Source organism: Pholcus phalangioides, unplaced genomic scaffold, assembly GCF_987345545.1.
Source record: "Pholcus phalangioides strain wild (caught in Gottingen) unplaced genomic scaffold, Ppha-v1.0 ptg000015l_1, whole genome shotgun sequence".
Taxonomy (NCBI): Eukaryota; Metazoa; Arthropoda; class Arachnida; order Araneae; family Pholcidae; genus Pholcus; species Pholcus phalangioides.
In genome coordinates, this window is record NW_028301608.1 from 33,986,686 (window position 1) to 34,009,659 (window position 22,974).

At 34.7% G+C, this 22,974-nt stretch overlaps 1 protein-coding gene across 2 annotated transcripts in view; it reads left to right on the forward strand.

Moving 5' to 3' along the window:
• The first annotated feature begins 1,630 nt into the window (after positions 1–1,630).
• LOC149075853 (DNA-binding protein RFX2-like) overlaps positions 1,631–22,974 on the forward strand; it is a 28,240-nt gene continuing 6,896 nt past the window's right edge. Inside the window, exons 1-10 of one of the 2 annotated variants that reach the window (XM_089243376.1) lie at positions 1,631–1,802; positions 15,027–15,257; positions 16,674–16,872; positions 18,834–18,948; positions 19,175–19,277; positions 19,473–19,631; positions 20,130–20,311; positions 21,429–21,548; positions 21,707–21,953; positions 22,644–22,741. In XM_089243376.1, coding sequence (XP_089099502.1) covers positions 1,749–1,802; positions 15,027–15,257; positions 16,674–16,872; positions 18,834–18,948; positions 19,175–19,277; positions 19,473–19,631; positions 20,130–20,311; positions 21,429–21,548; positions 21,707–21,953; positions 22,644–22,741 — 1,508 coding nt within the window. In that variant the 5' untranslated portion in view covers positions 1,631–1,748. The remainder of the gene's footprint in view (positions 1,803–15,026; positions 15,258–16,673; positions 16,873–18,833; positions 18,949–19,174; positions 19,278–19,472; positions 19,632–20,129; positions 20,312–21,428; positions 21,549–21,706; positions 21,954–22,643; positions 22,742–22,974) is intronic. The other variant, XM_089243377.1, reaches the window with a different exon arrangement.

Here is a 22,974-nt window from a genome sequence, read left to right on the forward strand (position 1 = left end):
CGTAATTATATACATTCGAACCATTTTATTAAATAAATAGCTAATTCTCATTAATTTTAATTCAGGATTGTTTCTTTATAGAATCAAAACATTTTAAAAAAATTTACTTCATGAAAAATAATCATGTATATTCGTTTGCTTTTTTAGCCGAAGAGTAAACGAACATTCTTCTACACTATTCAGTTTATCCCGCGATTGTTTGGCTTTTTCTTGAGTGCGTAGGAATCGGCGTATCACATCTACAGCTTTTAATGCATCATGGCGACATGGTGCAGATACAGTCAAATCCCGTTTTCACGAACACTTTTCTAATCCCTATATAAGTTTACATAGGAATAATGCAAAAACTTCGACTGTACTTTCAGGGATTCGACTGTACTTCTTGTTCATCTGAACTTTCTGTGTGATTCTATTTCTTCGGAAATGAAGCACTTGCTCTTTGGTTGATTGATTCCAGAATATCGTTGTCTTCCAAAAGTCCTGAAGTTACAAGATCAGAGTCAATGTTCACAAATTCATCCTCGATACAATCACTTGTAGCGTTATAGCGTTATTTATGCTTTCTTCACACGTAATCTGAGAGAAATCTTCGCTGAAATTTCGTTTTCCAAAGTCTCGGAACAATTAAAAACCAACATGACGGAAGCAGTTCCGAATCGTGGCACTCGTGACTGACATCCATGCAGAATCAATCATTTCGACAGCATCTAAAACAAATTTTTGCGTCCATACTGACATCCTCAAATTTTTATGGTCTGTAATTTTGAGTAAAAGTTTTCATACTTAGGATAATTACTTGATCCAGTTCGACTTAAGCGGAGTTAAGCCAAACATGTGTCGAGTTAGAGAGTTTTTCCTACATTGAAATTAGTATTGTGCCAACCAAGTGCAGGCATTTCTGACCCGGGGGATGGGAGGGGGGAGACAGAAAAATCCCTTAGCCCGGGGGGGGGGGTGCCTTTGATGCCGTTCAGACGTCCTTGAGGGAAACGAGTGTTACATCTTCCATTCACAAATATAGGAAATGGTGGTCTAATTGATCTTAGAGACATTTTTTTGTCATTTTAGTGACGCTATCTATTGTAAAAATCAGAAAAAGTGACGTCACCAACAGTGCGTGCGCCGGCATCCTCCTTTCTCAGTTTTGAAATTTCCTATCCCTACCTACGATAAAATAAATGTTACCTGACTGGCAGTTACGATTTTGCGTCGACGCAGTCTGAAGGATTAAGGCAGAGAGCTGTTAAATTTCCTGACATACATACGCATTTTTGTTTGTGCTGCCATCTACATTTTAACTTGACAACTCTTCGAGAATATGCGACCAGTATTATACTTTTTCATATTTAACAATCATACGCTGCATAACAACAAAAGTAAAACAAAAACACACAAAAAGTATCGCGAATTTTCGGATCAAAATATAAAGAAACAATCACCGCCACTGTATTAAAAATCATTTCTCGCCCCTCCCCCCCACTTCTGTTTGTAGAAGTTTCAAAAACTGGCTATCTTAAATAATCAGGAACGGTTCACTGTGCTGGAAAAACTCCTTACGCTAAAAGAAATAGTTCTCCGACTTTTCATGAACGGAGGGTTTATTAAAGATGCTATTTCTCATTTAAGATTTTATTCACCACTCGCATGGGTTCTTGGATCCTCGAATGTAGTTCAAAATGTTGAAAAGCCTGTCAAACAAAACCCGTCTTTATGTGAGGAGGCAGTTAGCAACGGTTGCCCCGCATTAAATGCGAAGAACGCCATTTTCTCCGTTTCCAAGCGACGGACTTGACAACAACAAGGTGAATATTTATATATATAAAAGTTCAAAATCGCTTCTTCTCTCAGTTTATTAGTTAGTTTTGTTTTTTGTAATCGAAAAAAACTTGATATTTATTTGAATGCATCTCACGTCTTTGTATCTATCTCCTCCGTCGCTGCACATGATTATCATTGTTTTTCATTTTTTTAAGTGATTTGTAAAATTTTCCCCTATAGGTGCATTCTAGACGGGGAAAAAAAAATAGATAATTTTTCTTTCAAAAAGTGATCGAAAGGAGTAATGAAAATGAAAGCGATGAAATAATTCAAGAAACACATTCATTGATACTGATGTTGATTGATTAGGATTGACTTTGACATAACAATACACGCAATGACACTTGGTGTCTCTCTCACTATAATCTTGGAATCGATAACGAATGAAATCCCCCCCCCCCCACCGTTTAACGTGATGGAAATTTTCTAACGTTGTGATTTACCGTACTTGTTTGTGTAATGAAGCACGCGTGTGATATGTTTTGAGGTAAATTTACCAACGAATAAAAATTTTTGGTATACGCCATGGTTGACCAACTTCTCTGTTCGAGCACCAAAATAATGGTCAGCTGCAGCATCTCCAGTTGCACCGCGCTCCAAAATATAAGCTGCACCTAGAGAACTCCCATACGAAGTTGGTTTTCTGTGATTTCTAACTTCGAGGTGCCAATGTGAGTCGATATCCCAATTGGAATGTCTTGCCACAGAGAGCGACAGGCCTGCAACGGTACAAATATTCAGTCATTACACTTCACTCATGGATGGCATCACTGAAAATTCAAAACGTGACACTAGATACTCACTCACTGTTAGGTACCTATACACACATATACTTCTGCCAAACTCAATTGGTAGTTAATTGCCCACAGCTATAGACCAGAGTTGTGCTCAATTTAAATGGATGTCTAATCCATAAATTTTATGGCGAAGCACAGACAATTTAGTTATTCAACTTTTACCCTTGTATTCCCTCCCCTTCTTCATTTACTTTCCAGTTATGTGGTTGCATTCTCAGCTAGATGCAATCCATCGGAAATTACAGTTTCTTCTGCAAATTATCCCATTCAGTACATTAATGGTTTGAATTCTACAGACAAAACCAGATATAATACACGTATTCATTTTGCATGAGCAAGGGTGTTGGAAATTTTTGCGAATCTGTGGATGCTTGTCTTGAGCTTTATGTAGGAAATTTTGAAACTGAATCAATACTGGAGGTTGCTCAAATGCCAAAAATTACCATGGGTGCTCCAGCATCCACGGCTATGACACAGGATTTAAGATATGGTCGCATTTTGCAAAAAATGCAAAAGAAAATCGTAGAATGCGAAAGAAGTAGTAGTCACTTTCTTAAAAATGCATACAGGAAGTACGAAATAATTAGACATCTAACCATCAATCATTACATTAGCATTGTAGCATTTTGCTAAAGCTTTTCCCCGATTTTTGTTTTTTGCGAAAGGAATTTTTTATCCAGCTTAAACCCTGCTATGATACCACTGAACGTGAGCCACCTTCTTTAATCAGAATATTTATGATTTGTTTTGAAGAAGGGCCTGGTGCAATGGGGAATGTCACCAACCTGCTATGTTGAAATTCAGAGATGAATAATTCTATCAAATATCATTGTATCCTTGTGTGGAAGTTCCCTGGTCAATGGCACGATATCATAGTATCAAATATGTCATATTTTTGTCCACAATCTGGGTAGTTCAGTCAGTTGAATTTTCTAGGTGCCATTGTGAGTTGGCGTTCACTCTGAAAAGGTTTTGTCACTATCAGCAGAAAACTAAATAGGCACTCAGATACAACGGACAACTTGCCCAACAAGAGGGAGTAAAAATAATAGAAAAAAAAAATCCTTCAACAAACTTCATGAGAAATTTTTTTTGAACAGACAGTATAGCGAAACATGGTAAAATATTTCCTTCACGAAATAACAAATGTCTGTGGTTGGAACCAATAGCTCAAATGACTATCACAAATTTAATTTGATATACAATATTTTTGTGTTATTGATGGCTACAAAACACCACCTCTTTGGGCGAGCTTTTGGCCATCCCTAGTACAGCTCTACTGCAGGGCTTGATAAATCAAAAAAATATTTAGGCGCGAGCCCAATTTCTTAAGGGGCCAAGCATGGCAGCGTAATGAAATAAAATTTTGTCATCCTTAGACTCCAGTTTAGAAACCTTTATGCCAATTTAGTAACCACATTAAGAAAAATTTTAGATGTGAATACAGATTTTCTGGTTACCTGGCGCCTCAGATTTGTCAAGCCCTGGTCACCTTTTTGGTCACATGTGTTTCCACGCTGTATCGGTTGCTTTTTTGTTCACTTACTGACATGGTCCATCTCTCTTCAGGTCACTCTTTTGGGTTCCATCCTCATGCCCGTGCTCTACGGGAAAAAAATAACTTTTTCTATATACTGCATGCATAAGTGTCATTGCATGCATATATGCATGATATCGCTATTATCTTGGAATCATTAATGAAGGAAAAAACTTTGCTGTTGCATGACAAATTTTTTTAGTAATTGAGATTTATTGTACTTATTTGTGTAACATAATAGACATGTTTCATGGTTAATTTACCAAAAAATACGAAATACAGTTGAGATCGCTCATGACATATCCCTTTCATGATTCAAGAAGTATATGTAAGAAGTTAGTTAAGTCAGGAAGTAAGTTAGGTCTGGAAAATTAGCTTGTACAGCAGTTTTTTTTTTCACATAAATTGCAATATTGTGATCAGTCCTGAGGTAATTTTCCATTAAGGGGGGGCCTCAGTTTCAACAGTTTAATATTAGTGAGCAGAAGATCTGTAAGTTTGGTAACCCTTAACAACAATGTGTCGCGTGTTTCTAGGCTATGATGTCATAGACCATTAGTGGGGAAAAAAAATTTATACAAAGATAAAGCTTTATCTCCACTAACGGGAACTTTCCGATTAGGCTTAGTTGTGAACCAGATGGCCATCCATTGGTGGAGATATGGGGAGGGGGCGTTGCCTCCCCTGCATCTAACGTGGAGTCGACTGATGTAATGTATATACGTATATATTAATTAACTCATCATCGTGGCCCCCAGCAGTAATGACAATGCCCCCCAGACTTCCACGTCTATCTCCACCTATGCAGCCATCTTTGTTGACATCTCAAAGCATGGTGGACTTTGATGGACAAAAACTTATAACCTGGGGTAAAGCGTTTTATTAATCAAGTAATTTTCTCCGAACAGTAAAAGCCCCTTTTTAATGGATAAATTTACCATTATGTACAAGTTCCTGAAACTTATTAACTAACAATTAAGTTAATTAATAATTAACTGATCGTTTATTATCACGTTTTAATATACTTTTTTGTTCTTCAAGATGGCTACGTAATATCAGACTGCTAGTTGGAGGGGTTTGGGTTGCTGTTACTGTTTCTGCTGTTTTGCGCCAACAACATCTTTTGCCAAATTTCATGTATTGTGCCAAGAGGAGCCGCTTTAACTCAATGGTACCGCCCTGGACAAAATTAACTTACGCAGCACATAATTAAATTAAATATGCAAATACAAAGCTGAACACACTAAAGTATTTTACACTATATATGCAGTATGAACACCTAGTTTCGAAAAAGTGCAAAAAACACTGTTATGGTGGGTTTTTATAGCAGAACATTTCCAGTCAGCCGAGAGCTCTGTGCAGAACAACACAAAACATTCAGCTTTGGTACCTAGTTGTTGGTACAGCAGGTGTTGATGAAACGCAGTCAGTTTCGTAGGTGTTCTACATCCGTTTGTGGTTTACGCAGATCATTTCTGTACTGAAGTAACGCTTGCTTTTTCAAAGTATAGGTTCCTTTCTTTTTTTAATGCATTTTCTCTCTATCATTAATTTATCAATTTAAATGAAATATTCAGAAAGCGCAGTCACACCCTGAAAGATTCCAAAAAAGTGTGGACCCCTGAATTAATCCAATCTTGAGTCAGTAATTCGGGTGATAATTGGTGCAAAAATTGAGCTCACAGTGCAGCTGTTCTGGACCATTAGCATGTGCCCAGAACCTAGGGGCTGAGGCCATTTGAGTCTTCCTCCCCCCCTAATAATTTCTGAAAAAGCAATGCAGTGCACCGTCCCTCTCCTGAGTGCAGGTGCAAGTCCTGTGTATATATGGAACCGCCAGAAACTTTTTAGTCCCCCCCCCCCCCATAAAGTTTTCTTCATGTTGACACCTCTGAGCATGTTGTGCATCCACATGAATGGAAATTTTCATTAGACGAATCCATATTTGTTAGTCGAAGCAAAAAAATCACGAAAAAATCTTCGTTATCCAAAAAATTTTAAGCAGAAGCGTTCGTTAGCTGAAGTATCACTGTAGTGGGAGGGGATTTGATTAATCTGAAAACAAATTTTAACGGGGGAAACAGCTGTTCCAAAAGAACTTTTTGTGACTGCATTTATTATCAAAAATCAGGCATTTCGCCACCCTACCCATACAACTCAAAAGCGGCAACAGAGAGAGTAAATGATGTTCATAGTATATTAAATACCTGTATTTAGCTGTGGTTGAGCTAAAAATTCGTAGAACTCCTTACAACAGTGGTTCTCAAACTTTTGTCACTCGCAGCTCCCTTTCCTATTCATGGTTCATCTGTGGTTGCCTAGAATAGTTGAATATATATTGTGCATTTATAAAAAGAACTAATTTCAAATCATAAATGGGTACACAGGTCTCTATTTCCAGCTTATCGTTGTGCCCCTGACAAAAGCTGGCAATGCCCCCAGAAGCTGTGACGCACACTTTGAAAAACACTGCCTTACAACATATGAGTAGATATTCAAATGGCATACACTTCACAGAAGTTGCATGAAAAATCAGATGATAAAATTTTTCCATATATAGGCTTAACTACGAATATTATTGCTTATATTAATCTTCACTTTTTAGCTTGTGGCCTATTCTAGCCCCAATGAGGTCTACTCACTCTTTCAGGAGTTTCATATGCAGTGAAATCTTATATAACAATACCCTCTACAGCAGTGTTTCTCAACTGCAGGGCCGCAGCCCGGAACTGGGCCATGACTGATCTGCTGTTTCCTTTTACCCCATTCATGTTCCGCTAATCATGTGTTTGACGAGACCTTCCACTTACAAAAATAAATGAAACCAGGCCGCAGGCTTCCCCATAGGATACTATACTAAACCCATAGTTTCTACCGCCTAGAAGTTTTGCTATATCATCAGAGTTGTCTATAGATCATTGGAAAAACCAGTTTGCTGAGTTTGTCAACAAAGTTAACCCTAAGCTTACAGCAGCAATCGCAAGATATCTCATGAAACTCGATCTGCTTTATTTCAGTTCATAAGTCTTTTATTTCGAATATGGCAGTTATAATGCGGATCAGGAAAAATTTAAAAACTGCTTAAAGGGTTAAAAAAGAATGGAAAGATTATATATATATATATATATATAATATATATATATATATATATATACATATATATATATGTATATATATATATGTAAAGTTTTATATACTTAAGTAAAAAGTACTTGATATATTTTGAATGACAGAGCCAAATTTGATGTGTTTTTGTGACTTAGCCTATCTTGACAAAAATGATAGCAGATTCAAAGAATTTTGACAAGCTATTGGAAAATTTTTCATGTATTGCATGGTTATAGGCATGATTTGGCAAATCCAAGGTTACCACACAAACTGAAAGTTCGATATTGGAGCCTGAAACTGTCATGATTATGACATTTTTAGCTGAGGTCAATGCAAAACTTTCAGAATTTATGTTGTGTTCCCGTGTTTCACAAGAGGAAAAAGTCTTATTCCCAGAAAAAAAAACTAAAAAAATGAAAAATACATATTTTAAATCGTCTTTCTCCAAAAATTGCTTAGTCCTTTAAGAAATTTCACTAAAGCCTGAAATTTTCAGTGATATGTCCTGGTTATATATCTCTTGAATCATGTTTCTTTAATAAAATCGGATAAACTTTGGTAAACCTTCACTTATAGCTCTCTGTAAAATTCGCTGTACAGTCAAATGATGTGGGGAAGGGGGAAGTAAGTGTCAAGAAATTGCCCTTGAAATGTTGAAGTTATTCAGTGATCATTACCTTGTGTGTGTGTGTGTTTATGTGAAAGCAAATAACAGGGAGGGGGATAGAACAAAAAATGCTGCATGGGGGATATCGCAGCATGCAAATGCGGATGTTCAGATGAGAATTCTTAACAAGGGAAAATGCTGAAAGCCAACATTGCACCCAAAAGTTGAAAAAACCGCAAAATCCAGTTAGATTCGATTTTTTTTTTAATTTTAAAAAAAGGGACATATGAAAAATGTATTGAGAATTCCTATAAAAATGTGAATTGGACATGGACCAGAACTTGACATATCCGAGGTCAGTACTGTGACTAAAAAAATGGTACTGGGTCTAAAATTTTCCATGTCTGATTGAACATGTCTGGATTTATATATTGCATCTACTGGCATGGAGGGGCTCCAAGTTTTACAAGGTTCTGGAAAAATAAAATTTTAGACAATATTTCCCAGGAAAAAATACATTCGGCTCCGAACGGATTTATTTGGCACCTAAATTTTTCACTATTCGTTAAGCCCGGCTGTTAACACAATCACATGCTCAGAATGACATCACATGCCACTTGGTTGCTGATGCTTGATAGGGACTTTGTGATTAATCTGTAATCTGTCTTCTTAATTCATGATTTGTCTGAATTAATCAGCTATGACTGTTACTAATGACAGTTGATGACTTAACATTCTAACTTTTGATATATGAGTATAGACTTTCTAAAGTTAATCAACTTTTGTTGCTGAACCTAACTGAAAATAGATTTTATTTATGGTCTACCTAGTAAATCTCATTCATTTCAGCTTTAATGTATTTTGATATGATAACCATGCTATTATTTTTCAGTGCAGTGTGAATGAGCTTTCATTAATAATCCAACATTCTGCAGAAGTAATTTGGATATTTCGATGATTCTTGCCCCTCACCAGTTTCTTCAAATTTTCGATTTTTCAAATTTTTTTTCCACGTGTTATCCACAAATTGATGATGTATGAATGAAATGAATAAGATGAAAAAAATCTATATTTTGGAATTTTTCTTTGCTTCTATACTGATGTTCAGCATTCTCCCATTCTCTTCATAATTTTGATCTTTAAATACTCCCATATTTTTTCATTCAAGGATTACCATTAATTTTTCTATGCACAGTGCTTAATGTTCTAGCCAGTCAAATGCTATTTGATATTGGTATCAAAGCTCAAATAAGCTCTATTGGGATACATTTTCTAATAGTACTTAATTAGGTCAAGAAGATTTCATTTCTTTCAACAGAAGTGAGAGCATTTGTAAAAAGTGTGCAGTGATTTTTCAGCATACAAATTTCTCAGCTGATGAATGTTCCAGTTGATATGGAAGCAGACACTAACCCATAATGCAGAGACACTGTAAGCTAAATTTTTGTGCTAATCATCACATCAGAACTAGGCCGCTATCATCCAAGCGTAGTTAATTTATGTTGGCCTTGTTAATCACTTTTCAGATATATGTCTTTTCTCTTCTAGAAATCTGTAGAGTCATTTCATGTAAAATGAGCAAATTGAGATGTGAGAAAATGCATTGTAAAAAAAAACCCAGACTTCAGTATTTTTAGTGCACACTATAAGACTCTTTGCATCAAATTGAATGGTTTGGACATTCCAGTATATACAGTATATAGCTTATCTTTTTTTTTTCACTGAATGCATGAAAAAGGACAAGCTGGCCATGTCACATAGTGGCATACTTGCAAACTCGATTAGGTTATGTAGACCTACATAGTGTAAAATAAAAACAACATTTTCCCATCTCTTGCAAATTTTGCTCAATTCAATTGTGAAGCAGTTCACTTCAACCTGTGTTCAGTTTTTGTTTTTTGCAGAACTTTTCCTATTGCTTTATTGACCTTATCTTTGAATTTCGGGCAGTGTGTGTAACGAATGTGATTCGTGAATGAATTATTGTCGTTAGCTGAGGTGTCAGGGCTTGATAAATCATAAAAAAAAAAATCTACTTGCTGAAATAATTTTCCAGGAACCTAACATTTTTTTCCCAATAAGCCAAATTGAAAATAATGTTTCTTTCAACTTTTCAAGGACATGGTTACCCCCCCCCCCCCCCGATGTTGATAGATATGCTGATATAAATTCCAAAAATTTCTTGTGTTGCCCTCATTCTCCATTTCATTAACCACACATAGAAAATTATAGGTGCCAATACCAATTTTTTTAGTCGCCATGGCGACATGCCGCCTGGCATTCGTCCATCCCTATTGGCTACTATTATTTTTTTATGGGTCTGCTGTTGTGTTGTTTTTTTTGTTTTGAAGAGATAGCGTGCTTGTTTTGCACCTCGAATTTGGGAAACCACGGAAAACCGAGTTTAGCCTATCATCAGTGTGTATTTGGAAGAAATTGGCGGAGGAGAGGAGGGGACAAAATATTGTTTTCATGGGGGGAAAAAATAATCGAAGGCTTTTGAAAAAATTCTCTTAAAAATCGAAGGGCTAAGAGAAAGGACCCATTTCCTCTAGATTTATGCTTATTTCCAGTTTTAGAGCAAGTGGAAAGCTTAAAAATAATACCCGTAATTTTCCCCTTCCGATGTCCGCATATGTAAATTTCTGCGTGTGTTTCCTTTATCATCAATAATGAAATATTTTTGTGTGAAGGAATAGAAGTGGAGTAGGTTTTTTTTTTTGAATAATTGTTGAATAGAAGGAAAAATTACTTTTTTTCGAAAACAAAAAAATTCCGATATTTTTATTTTCACATCCATGGGTCACCTATTATTATCCATAAAAAAATTGGTTTTTTTGCGAACAATTTTTTGAGAATATCTGTTTTTATTTCAACTTCTCTGAAAGAAAAAAAAATATGTAGATGATACGCAGCGGTCTCTTATCCACACTGATTAAAATCATGGGGTTTTTTTTTTCGCTCGTAATTCACGGGTTGGAAGCAGATAATTACAGTAGTAATAATTGCTGAAAAAATGTGACACCAATTTTTAACCCAGTGAAATTAGCTTCTTATGGTTAAATGGAAGTATTTATCGCGAAAGATGAAGGCCGATCTGTTCACATTCTAGTCGGATTGCAATAGACTTGTGTAGATTATACTATGGTTCTCAAAGTGTGCACTGCGGCTTCGAAGACGACGTCCCCTTAAGCTGCTTTCCGGCGGAGGTTTTTTTTTTTGCCGCGCAGTAAAAGTTCACTACGTCTGTTGTATATGATAGCATGATGTTTTATTCCGCGGAAATGTCAAAATTTGCGCTGAGAGAAATAACAGATCTCCGCAGATAAAGAAAAGAGGGACTAATTTGTCCCAGCGGTGTCGCGTATACCGCTTGGACAAATTAGTCTCTTTTCACACATTTCAATATCCGAGAGTATTAATACGTGCCCATAATTAATTTGAAAAGAACACCAAACACCTGATTTATACAATTACGGGGGGGGATCTCCCATAATGGGGCCCCCTTTTTTTAATCCTGTGGGACAGTGCTTCCGTGTATTTAATTGCGGAACAACGGACATGCGCACCATTAATAGACAAGATTTTCGTTCTTATGGGTATCTGTTATCGAGAGGTTCCGTTATTTGCATGAGAGCGCCGTAGATATATAATCACGGGGCAAAGAAGTCGCTGCTGCCTAAAACTTTTGTTGTTTTTCAATATTTTCTTCCCGACATCGACGCTGGAAAATTCGTTGTTGTGCTAGTGGATTTGAGATAATTAATTGCTCATCTTGTACGCATAGTCTAATGTTTCATTGTTGGGATAGAAGCAGTGTTTCCAGAACAGTAAAATAAACCAGTAAAATTGATCAATTAATAAAGTGAAATTTGTCTTTTGCGGACACTAGCGGGACAAAAAAAATTGTTTTTAAAATTGGGGTGACCTTTAATCAGGGGTTTGAAAATGCATACTTTCATTACACGGTTAACTTATTATTGGGCCGTAAAAGATGGATGTCCGTTAAGAGGGGCTTTACTGTAAGAATAATGATTATGGGACTTCGCCATAGAAATTATAGACTGGAAAGTGCTCCGCTATTCAAAAATGTTAAGAACCGCTTGAGAACATATTTTGATCTTGTAAGATTTGTTCCTGTAAGATTGTCTGTTGTGCCCGTTTTATATACAATTTGAGTTCTATTCGAATTCTCATTGGTCGTAGTTTGTCTCGTTATGGTGCGATTATAGTGCACGCGTGTTTCCTATTCTGGAAATCCGCGTCCTCTCCGATTAGTTAAAAACCCGAATTTCAACTTTCTTTAGCTTGAAATTCGGGTTTTGAACCAATCGGAGACGACGCGGGTTTCCAAAATCGGAAACATGGGTGCACTATGCACGCATGTTTCGTGCATAATATAATCGCACCCTAAGCCACGGAATCATTGGCATCAGTCTCCAAAGATTTCATCTCCATTCTGCTGCTTTAAATTTAGTTTTCACAAGTTTTTTGGAGTATGCCACTTTTCAGTGATCTTTCCGCAAACACGTAGTTCAGTAGCAATACCGTAGTTGATTTCTTTCGGGATTTCTTAATAATTGCCAAAATGATTGCATGTACTGGAGGTTGAGAGACTTATTTGTTTTTAATATTTCAAAATACGGGGGAATTAAATTTGCGCAATTGATTCCTGAGGTCGTTTGAATCAAGTTAAGGTCGGCGCTTGAATTGTGTAGCTCTAAACCGGTTTCGAGCTATATGAAGACCTTGGAGAAAAAAATTGACTCCCATGCAAACGAAGCAGAGAAGCAGTGATGAATTTATACTTTTCGTATACCCGGAAGAAATGTAAAAGGAAAAACGTGATGTGGCCATTTTTAAGGTCCGGGAACACTCCGGAAAAGCAGAAGAATTATTTCTTTTGGAAAGCAGAATTCATACCGCTTATTTTCCTGGATATAATCCGTGGATTATACGTTAAAGAATTTCTTGGTGCTGATTATATTCTGCTGTCGTACTTGCAGCTTTTGTTTTGTATTGAGGGTGTAATGAAAATAAATATTTTATAAATTACAAATATTTGTAAAAAAATATTTTATTAAAGATTTCATGTACAAAGAGCGTATATAGATGTGAATAGAGAAATCCACATATTTTTTTTTTTTTTTTTTTGCAAAAACGTGACAAACACTTCCTTCCACTCCGTTTCATTATTGATAAATGAATTCCTCTTGTCGATTATACACCGCTGGATCATATACGATATTCCTAGAAGGAGCGAAATTTGCATCTGTGGTTTGTCGGCAGGCCATTTCGGTAGGTAGATTTTTCTCAGCATGGACGCTGTGATTTCGACTTTTAGCTGTCGTGACGAACGCTGAATTCACAAATCTTCAATATTCTCGTTTTTCCTTTCATAGATGCTAATCGAATTAATAATATTTTCTCCCTCGTCCCACCCATAGTTATTCGATTTACTACTGTGGTAAGAATAGATGTTGTCGAAATACAATACGTGCTTCGGTCTTTACTTTTCTGATACATACATTATAATAAATATATGTGTGAGATTAGTGATTTTGTTTTCCTCCCTTACTAGGGGTACATATACCTCTAGGACAGGCATCTTCAACCTACTTGCTCGCGAGCGCTACGGTGCTTCCTGAAGCACCCAGAGTTCTCGATACCCGTGTTTGATTTAGTATTCGCCAGCACTTAACGTCCGGATTAAACACCTTGTACAAATTATATTCAAGGATAAAAATCATCCTGATTTTTTAGGCATTTGTATGACAAACTTGCTGAAGGGTGCTCTTCTCTTGATGATGGGATACAGGCAGTGCTCACAACTTCGAAAAGTTTGAAGACCTCTGGTCAAGGGTGGGAAAAAAAACAATCTTGGGTGTGTGGAACTGGTGGGAAATATACTGGGATGTAAAAATTTTTTTACCAGACTGCACCGCTTGCTTAAGTTTGATAATTCGTGAATATACTTTACTAATCGCGTCACAAACGTAGCTCAAACGCTTATATCTTGACCGGAGGTTCGAAATCATTTCCCAAACTCGGTTATAATAGTAAAACTTCAATATGTGCGTCAATATAAATCTCCGATCATCTTTCATCTTTGTAAATCCATTGTCAAATCAGTCAGCCATGGTTAAATGGATTCTTCTCAATTGAATGAATTATCATTTAAATTTTGAATGATGAATCGAGTTTTAAACCCGATTTAATTTTTTTTTTAAATTTAAATTTCTATTTCGCGTGAACTCGGTTTTCATCTCTATAACCTGAAAATGTCTCCCAGATAGTTTGAAACATGTCATCCCTCTGAGAGAGAAGCGGTGTTTCTTTACCAGGGATTCACTCACCCGAGGAGAGGGAGGGGAAAGATGTGCAAGAAACATGTCTTGGGGGTGTGAGCTGAAGAATATTTTCTGTGAAAAATTAAATTGTTTTAATCATCGATTATTCCAAGGGTGCGAGAATGCAAAGTGATATATACTGAGGTTCCAACCAACTAAAAAGTTTAAGAACCACCGATTTGAAAAAAAAAAATTCTGCAAAAAAGGGGGGGAATCACTCCATCTTCACCCCCTCTCGGTGCCACTGGCATGAACCAGAGGGGCGATAGTAGGTTCAATATGAGGACATAGAGTCCTTTCATTCCCAGGAAAGGAATTTTTTTTTTTTATGAGAATATAGATCCTCGGGAATTGCGTTCGGGATTTACAAAATTCAACATTATTACACTATGTATTCTTTTCGTTGGGATTATTTCACCCATTAGATTATTCGGTCATTTGAGCTTAACACCGAATAAATAAAAATATTTTTAAGGTCTTTTAAAAAAAAAGAAAAAAAAATACTTCGTATTGGTTTTATATTTTCAGTGATTTTATGAAGTTTTTTTTTTTTTTTTTCGTTCTTTCTTTAAGGTACAAATGTTTGAAAACCGACGAAATTGTCGTCTTGGTTTTTATGGCCATATGAATACTTTCATCTACTTATTTTTATGTAGTTACTTAACGTACATTGCATGAGCTAACTCTATCTAACCCTGGCCCTAGTCTTTTTTTCTTTTTCGGCGCCACCCACCTACTCCTTTTTTTTTCTTTATTGACGAGTGTATTTATATACATATCTCGCATCTGGTTGCCGTGGTTACTAACAGATCAACATTTGGGAACCGGTCACCATGGCGACGCAAGGCTTCATGACGGAGGTTTCCACAGCCGCCACCACCGCCGCCACTGCCTCGGTTGCAGCTCCTCACGGCTCCTCCTCTTCCTCCGCTGTCGTAACTGTATGTGCTACTACTGTCTCTAACAACAACAACAGCAGCCAGGTAGTGATCAGTGAGACCCAGCATGGCCTATCTAGTCAACCACAGTGCCTAACACAAGTGAGCCTTTCCTATATTAACATCTAACGCTTTTAGCCCTTTTATTAATATGCTTTCATTAAAATTTTAATCCATTTTTTTAAAAATCTTTTTTGCATGCTGACCGGTCTAAAAAATTTTAATTTTATTGCTACTAACAAAGAAAAAAATGTCATGTAAAAAATTTGAAAAAAAATTTAACTTTTTTTTGTGTGGTGAATTGGTTAAGCTTTTTTCGATTATTTTACTTCTGTTTGGTCAATATGTTTTCAGTAACATAATATTAGGGTGATTTTGCAAATTTAAGTATTATAATTTTAGACTTTTTTCTTTTTTAAATAACGGGTTGTTAAGCTGAGCATATGCATTTATTTTTATTGGTATAATTTTTTTTGATTTTTCTCCTGTCAAAAATTTTGTTTTTGGAATTCGATTTTAAATGCAAAGCTCGATATTTGACACTCTTCTATTATTTTCATGTAACTGTTAGAATGAATTGGGTTTTTTTTGTTTTTTTTTCTGAGGCTTGTCTGGCATAGTTAAGAGTTTTGCTCTGTTGCAAACGCTTCATTAAACAGTAATTTCATAGAAAAATTCTATTTTATTAATGTTATTTATCTATAAAAAAATTACAGAAACTGTTTGTTTAAATCTACAAGTTTATCTCCATCTCATTTTTCTCTCTTTCTGGTTAATGGTATCATATCACCATAAAAGTATGAATATTTTTCTTTTTATTAATTTTTTTTTCACTGCAGTTTGTAAATTTCTCTGATAGGGGAAAAAATTTATAATTTGAGAAAAAAGAAAAAAAAAAGGGGAGAAAGACATTAAATTTTTATGGTGAAAACATGTTATTCTCATGTGGTGAAATTTCCCTTGCTTGAATTTTTACCTGCAGTTTTTGCTGTTTCTCCGAAATTGACATGTTTTCAATATTTGAATATGATATTTATTGTAACTGATTATTCATTTCTAGCACCTATTCAAATTGTCTCATTCATTTTATGTTTGTTTTATTTCGAGCTGCTTAATATGAAATTTCAGATATTGCTATATTTTGATTTTTGAAATCATGTACCGGCTTTGGAGATGTTCATAGCTTTTGATGTAGCTAACATTGTATCATAATCTGCCCCAAAGCAGAATATGCCTAAATATGAGGTGTATGTTGCAGAACAATCAGTGCCACTGCAGAACAATCTGGAAGAATTTCAAGAAAAATGAAGAAAACACTATTATGGGAATTTCTACTGCAGAGGGCTCGTCGCAAAACAATGCAAAACATTCTGCTTTGGGGATAACCTGTTTATATACATTTACATAACATACTTATTTGATAAAATTAAATTTTTTTTACAACAAAAATAAGGTTCTTTAAAACAATATCATAATTCTATGACACTATTTTCTAATTTCTCCCCTCAACTTTTTCAGGCAAATCCCTCTTTACAGAGCTCTGAGCATGTTAATGAATCACAAGTTACACCCATACCTTTGACAAAGGTATTCTTACCAGCACAAGTTGTTCTTGCTCATAACTTTGCAGAACAACAGCAGCAAGCACAGCATCAGCAACAGTCTGTGTTATTTCAAGCGCTTACTTCACAATCTGCTCCTCATTTTATTGCAGTTGGTATGCATTAAATTTTATTGCCTTTTATTTTTTTCTCTAAACAACACAAGTGAGAGCAGAGTTGTTCAGCATCTTGAAAAATTAAGACCTTATTGACTTTATAGGTATTGTTTCACTAGTCAACATGTTTATATGTAGGCTACTTAAAAATTATATTTTAATATTAAGCGTGTATTTTATTTATTTTACTTTTTTTTATACATAAGTGACTGCAATTCTTTCAACACCATATAATTTTACAGAGGGAAAAAATTAGATGTTAATGTTTTTTAAGGATTTGTGTTTCTTGTGACTTGACTTGTTTTTCAAAGCCCATTGCTAATAAATAAATTAGGCCCCAATGAATGAAAAATAATTTTTATCACTGTTAGATTTCAGATAATTAAAATACAATCAGGAAGGGAAATATTTTATTCTAGTAGTTGACATTTCTTGATGGATTTAAACAGGGCTGGACAAATCCCAGGTTGCCATGATGACTAGAAAATTGGTATTGGTGCCTAAAATTTTCTAAATGTTGCTATAGAGATGTGAGGTGAGAATATTCTCCTGGATGTAAAAATTGGAGAATAATCGAGAATATTAATTTTTCTTTTAAATAATATTTTTTTTTTACTAATTTTGTTTATATTATGAAATTTAAATCAGTTTTCATTGCCTGAAATATTTACGACAAAACAATTTTTGGCATAATCACCCCCAAATGACAACTTTTAGTTCGAGAATATTCTCTTGGTCATGATGAGAGGTTTTAAAAGTTTGGTAATGGAGATTTTAGAGATTAGATTAAAACCTTAAAAGATTATTTTAAAGTTAGATAAATTTTCAGAAATTAGTCCAAAGCAAAGCATAAAACTCAAAGTTGATTGACAAAGGAAGCTATTATACAATCACCTTCATTCTAAGAAGATACAAAACTGTTGTTTTCTTCAGTGCACATACACTTAAAAATTTTGTATCACTCTTATTTCTTTGCAAGTTGTGCAATTCAACTGTGTTGGTTTCATTTTCTTACTTTTAAACTTTAATATTGTGAGCTACAAACTTCAATATTCCCTCGTCTTCTTGACGGGAAGAGCGATGAACAGAGAATTTTTTCTCGAAGGACTGCTATTATAAATTACTAGAGAATATTCTTATAAAATATAAGAGTTATTTATAGAGATTATTTATTATAATACATGTTATACATTACAAATATTCTTGAGAATACTCTTGGAAGGACTACTATTATAAATAACTGAAGATTAGTCTCATTGAGAAGATTCAAGTACATTCTCTGGAAGGACTATTATAAATAACTTGAGAATAATTATTATTTTCGATAAGAATATTCTCACATTATTTATAATAGTAGTCTTTTTAGGGAATATTCTCCAATGTTCTCCTTGATGAGAATATTCTTGAGAATTTTACATCTCTAGGTTGTTAAATTGGAATGTGAAGGTAGCATGATGAGATGAAATTTTCTGATTCCACTATGCTACATCTTTTAACATGGGAAAAGTACTTTAAAATAATACATTATTTAGGTCCTGGTAGATGGATTTTTTGCTCTGCCAAGATATATGATATCAATGCCTCCACCCGGAGGCCATTAGCTGAATTTAATGAGACTGCAATGTGTCTCTCTACTCAACAAGTCATGCTACTCTTTGTGTTTTAAGGGAGAAAAGGACCTCTCTCTATGGTAGAATGGTCAGTGCGCTTACTTGGTATGCAAGAAGTCCTGGGTATGACTCCTGGTGGAGAGAACAGCATTTTTTCCCTCACTTTGGCATAATATCCAGATAGCCTATTGATTCCATTGTTTAAAACAGTTTTTCTTGAGTTAAATACTATGCTTGGTTCCTAAAAAAATTGGGCTGGTGCCTCATATTTTTCTCTCTATTTGTCAAACTCTGCATTTAAATATGCTTTACTTTACATATGGTTTTAATTGATGTTTGGTTTTGTTATAGTTCCTGGTCAAGAGACAGAAGGTTTAGAACTTCAACCATCACAGGCAGTTCCTTGTGTACAATACGTTGATGAAGGAGGTGGCCAACCTGCTTTTACAACACCTAATGGGCACATGTAAGAACTGATTCACTGTTTGTAAAAAATAATAAATATGCTAATTATTTCTGTATTATGCAGATTAAATTTTAATCACACTTTTTAAACTAGATTCTTCTTATATACTATATTATATATTTTTCTATACATTTATCTGCTCTACAATAGTTTCTGTTAAAGTGAAATGACATTGCATGATTAATGCAGAAATGTGTATTACATTGAAATCATATTTTTAATACAGGACAACATATTCTGTGTACACTACTGCCGAACAGTCAAATATGTACACACCAAATTCTGCAGCGTATTACAACACCACAAATGCCCCTGAAAGCTATGCTTCAGTAAGTATCTAACAAGCTCTATTTATATATATATATATATATTTATTTATTTATTTATTTATTTATTTACTTACTTATTTATTTTCATTAGAGAAAATACTGTGTGTGTAAAGCATAAATTCCATGGTAGAATTAAATTTTGAAGTAACTAAACTAGTACGAAGTAACTAAATTTTATTTTACTTTGATTTACAGCAGCTTGTAGGTGAAAGCGCAGGATCGACTAATGGTCCTATTGAAAATCAAACTTATTCAGATCAAGATGTTTTTCAGCCTATTGATGAGAACAGCTCCACCGATCATGAAGGGAATGGTGTTTCGTGTTATCCAAGTTCTAGGCTATCAGCTGCAACTGTAAGTATTGGGTGAACACAATCCCATAATCAAATTTATTTCAATTTTTCTTTATTACAATTGACTTGAGAAACCTGATTTTATTTACAACAGGACTTCCTTATTACAGTCAATGCTCATTTTCACGAATCCGCGTGGACATGAAAAACTAGTTCATAAAATCAAAAGTTTGTAATTAGAACATTTAAAGGAATATTATATTGTTTGAGACCAGATTAGTTCTTGAAAACGTGCAGTTCTTTAATTGGGGGTTTTTAAAATTGAGTGTTGTCTGTGCTAATAAGAAAAACTTGGAGTGAATTCTAAATTAATTTAGCAAATTTTAAATTGATAGGTCCATGTCTGAATAGGATGTTTTTCATTTTTAATTAATGCACAATATAATTTTTTTCCCAAGAATACATCCAAAAATGAAAGTTTCATGATAAATTCTATGCAAATGACAATATGAAGTGCTATGTGAATGTTTAAAATGTATGTACTTTAATTTTTAATTAGATGAAATGGCTGGTAGACAATTATGAACTTGCTGAGGGAATGAGTGTACCTCGCAGTACTATGTACAGCCATTATCTAAAGCATTGTGATGAGAATAAAATGGAGCCATTGAATGCAGCTTCTTTTGGCAAGCTGATTCGGTCTGTATTCACTGGTTTGCGGACACGCCGACTTGGAACTAGGTATGAATTTGTTACAAGAAAAGTATGGTCAAACTTTGTTATAGTGAACTTCAAGAGGCCAAATATTTGGTGTGTTATATTTGATGGCTCATTTTGAGAAATGTTGGAATGGTTTTTGTACACTAGAGCCTTTATAATCAGAGTTAATCAGAACTTCAATCAAATTTGATTGCTAAATACTCTGAATATGCTGCCATTCTCATCCCAGAATTTATGTATCACAGTATTTATTGTACTAGAATCAGTGTCAATAACATCAAGGCTACCAGATGGCTAGTCCCAGTATAGGCAGAGGTGAAATTTTTCCAAAAATTAGTGCCTATTGTTCATGTACCTGTACACTTTCTGTACCTAATCTGTTTTCACTATATCTTGTATTAACAAGTGGAGAGTTGGTCTTTCTCTACATATAGGTTTCTTTCACTTTAAATTTCTCTTTGGTTAAGAATATTATCCTACATAAATTTCAGAGTACAATTGAATGTTTTCATTGCCCAAGGATGAACTCTTATACCCTCACTGGGAAAAATTACACCTGTTTACCACCCTTTATTGACAAACACTGTTAACCAGTAAGACTGGGATTTCAGCCAAGATTTTGAAAATAATTTCTGCAGCAGAAAAAGAGTGAATGTGTTCTCTGAGACACCTCTGATCAAGCAGAACTCTGTTGATTGGGGCTTATTATCAGTGCTATATTGTATTTTCCGTTGATCGTTGCCTTATAATGAAAACCTCATACATAATTTTTTTTTTCATAATGACTTTCTGACCGTTTTAGATTGGGAACATCATATCTCACCTATTACTGCTTTTGAAAAGAAAAAATCTACAATTATCCGCTCTCTATAGAGAAAAAATAAATCCCTTTCTTTTGTGTGTGGGAGATTTATATGTATGAGGTTTTCATTACAAAGTGATTTTATACTTATTAAGTTTGGTTATTAATTAGTTTTTTTTCTTAATTCCTTAAACATTTCTTTCTGTATTAGAATATGATGTACTTTTTTTTTTCAGATTCTTATGTTGTGTGGTTTAAAAAGAGTTATTTAAATGTAATCTATTATGTTTGGCTATAGCAAATAAATTATATTGCCTGTTTTTTTTTTTTCTCTAGAGGCAACTCCAAGTACCACTATTATGGTATTCGTCTTAAGCCATCTTCTGCCATAAATGAAGCAACCGATAACATGATAAGTTCGACTTTCAGGCCAAATCCATTTTCACATGTTCGAAGGTGAGCCCATTCATCATAAATGTTAATTTGTGCTGTGCGTTTCATGATAAAAAAGAGGATAAAAAAATTTAATTTATGATTGAAAAGTTCACTTCTTTTCTATATGTGGCTTATTCAATTAAAAATATGTGTTGCAATGGTTGATATTTTTGTTCTAGGCTGAGGCCTGATCATAATATTAAGGTAGAAAACAATAACAATAACGAAAGTGGAACTTATGATTCGAACGGTAGGGATTGCAAGAGAAACTGTTCCTCTCCAAGTGATAAGCACCAGATATATTTAGGAGATGCATCCACTGCCATCCCATCAGTTGAAATTGAATATGATTCATTACCACTGCCTGAAGGCATTATTGCTGAGCATATCAAGCAGTTCAAGGACTCCTATCAAAAGCACTGTGAAGTAAGTTTTGGAACATTTTATTATAATATGTATATCTATTTGAAAACAGACTTTTTTAATGGCATCACATAAATGTCTCTTTAAACTCATGACTTTAGTACACGTTTATCTGTACCTGGTGAGGAAAAAGATGTGCTGCATACATTACACATAAGATGTCCTATTTTTGAAATACTTCCATTTTCATTTCTAAGGTGAACGAAAAATTTCACGTTTTCTCTTAGTTTTCTGAATTTGAAAATTCTTTAAAAGTTCATTAATAAACTGAAATGGTAGCTACACATTTTACTGACATCATTTTCACCTCACTCAAATGAAAATAGGTAATGCATTAGCTACTAGTCCCCAAAGCAGAATATGCTGAAAACTGTGACGTGCCCTTCAGAAATGTCAGTGCTGCCACAGAACAATCCCAGAAAGAATTTTAAGGAATGGATGGAAAAAATTCTCACTGTGTGGGAATATTTGCTGCTGAACATTTCCAGTCAGCTGAGGGCTTGTTGCAGAACAATGCAAAACATTCTGCTTTGGAGCTAATAGTTATGATTTTGCATTCAATATACACATTTGTTTCTTCATAATGTTTTTTCCACTTGCATTGAGCTGAAAATTTTGATTTTTTTTTTCTCATCTATCAGTATGTATTAAAGTGTTTTTTTCAAAGTAAAATTTCATTGTTTCCATTTCCAGTCATTCTTGGAAGCTGTAATTAATTTCCAGTTTGGAGTTGTGGAATCTTTGTGGCATCATTTCTGGCAAAGGATGTCTGAAGAAAATTCTCCTGCTGAGTAAGTAAAAAAAATTATGATTATATATTATGATTTTGGGTTTCCAATGAGAAAATGTCTCATGATTTTAATTATTTCTTCTTGATTCGGAATACATATATCAGTACAAAATCATAATTTATGTTTTAACAGGAAACTGTATGAATTTGTTTGTGGGAACTTTTGTAACATGGCATCAGTTTCTTGGTGTGATTGGGTGAAAGCACAATACAGGCATTCCTCACTTTACTGGA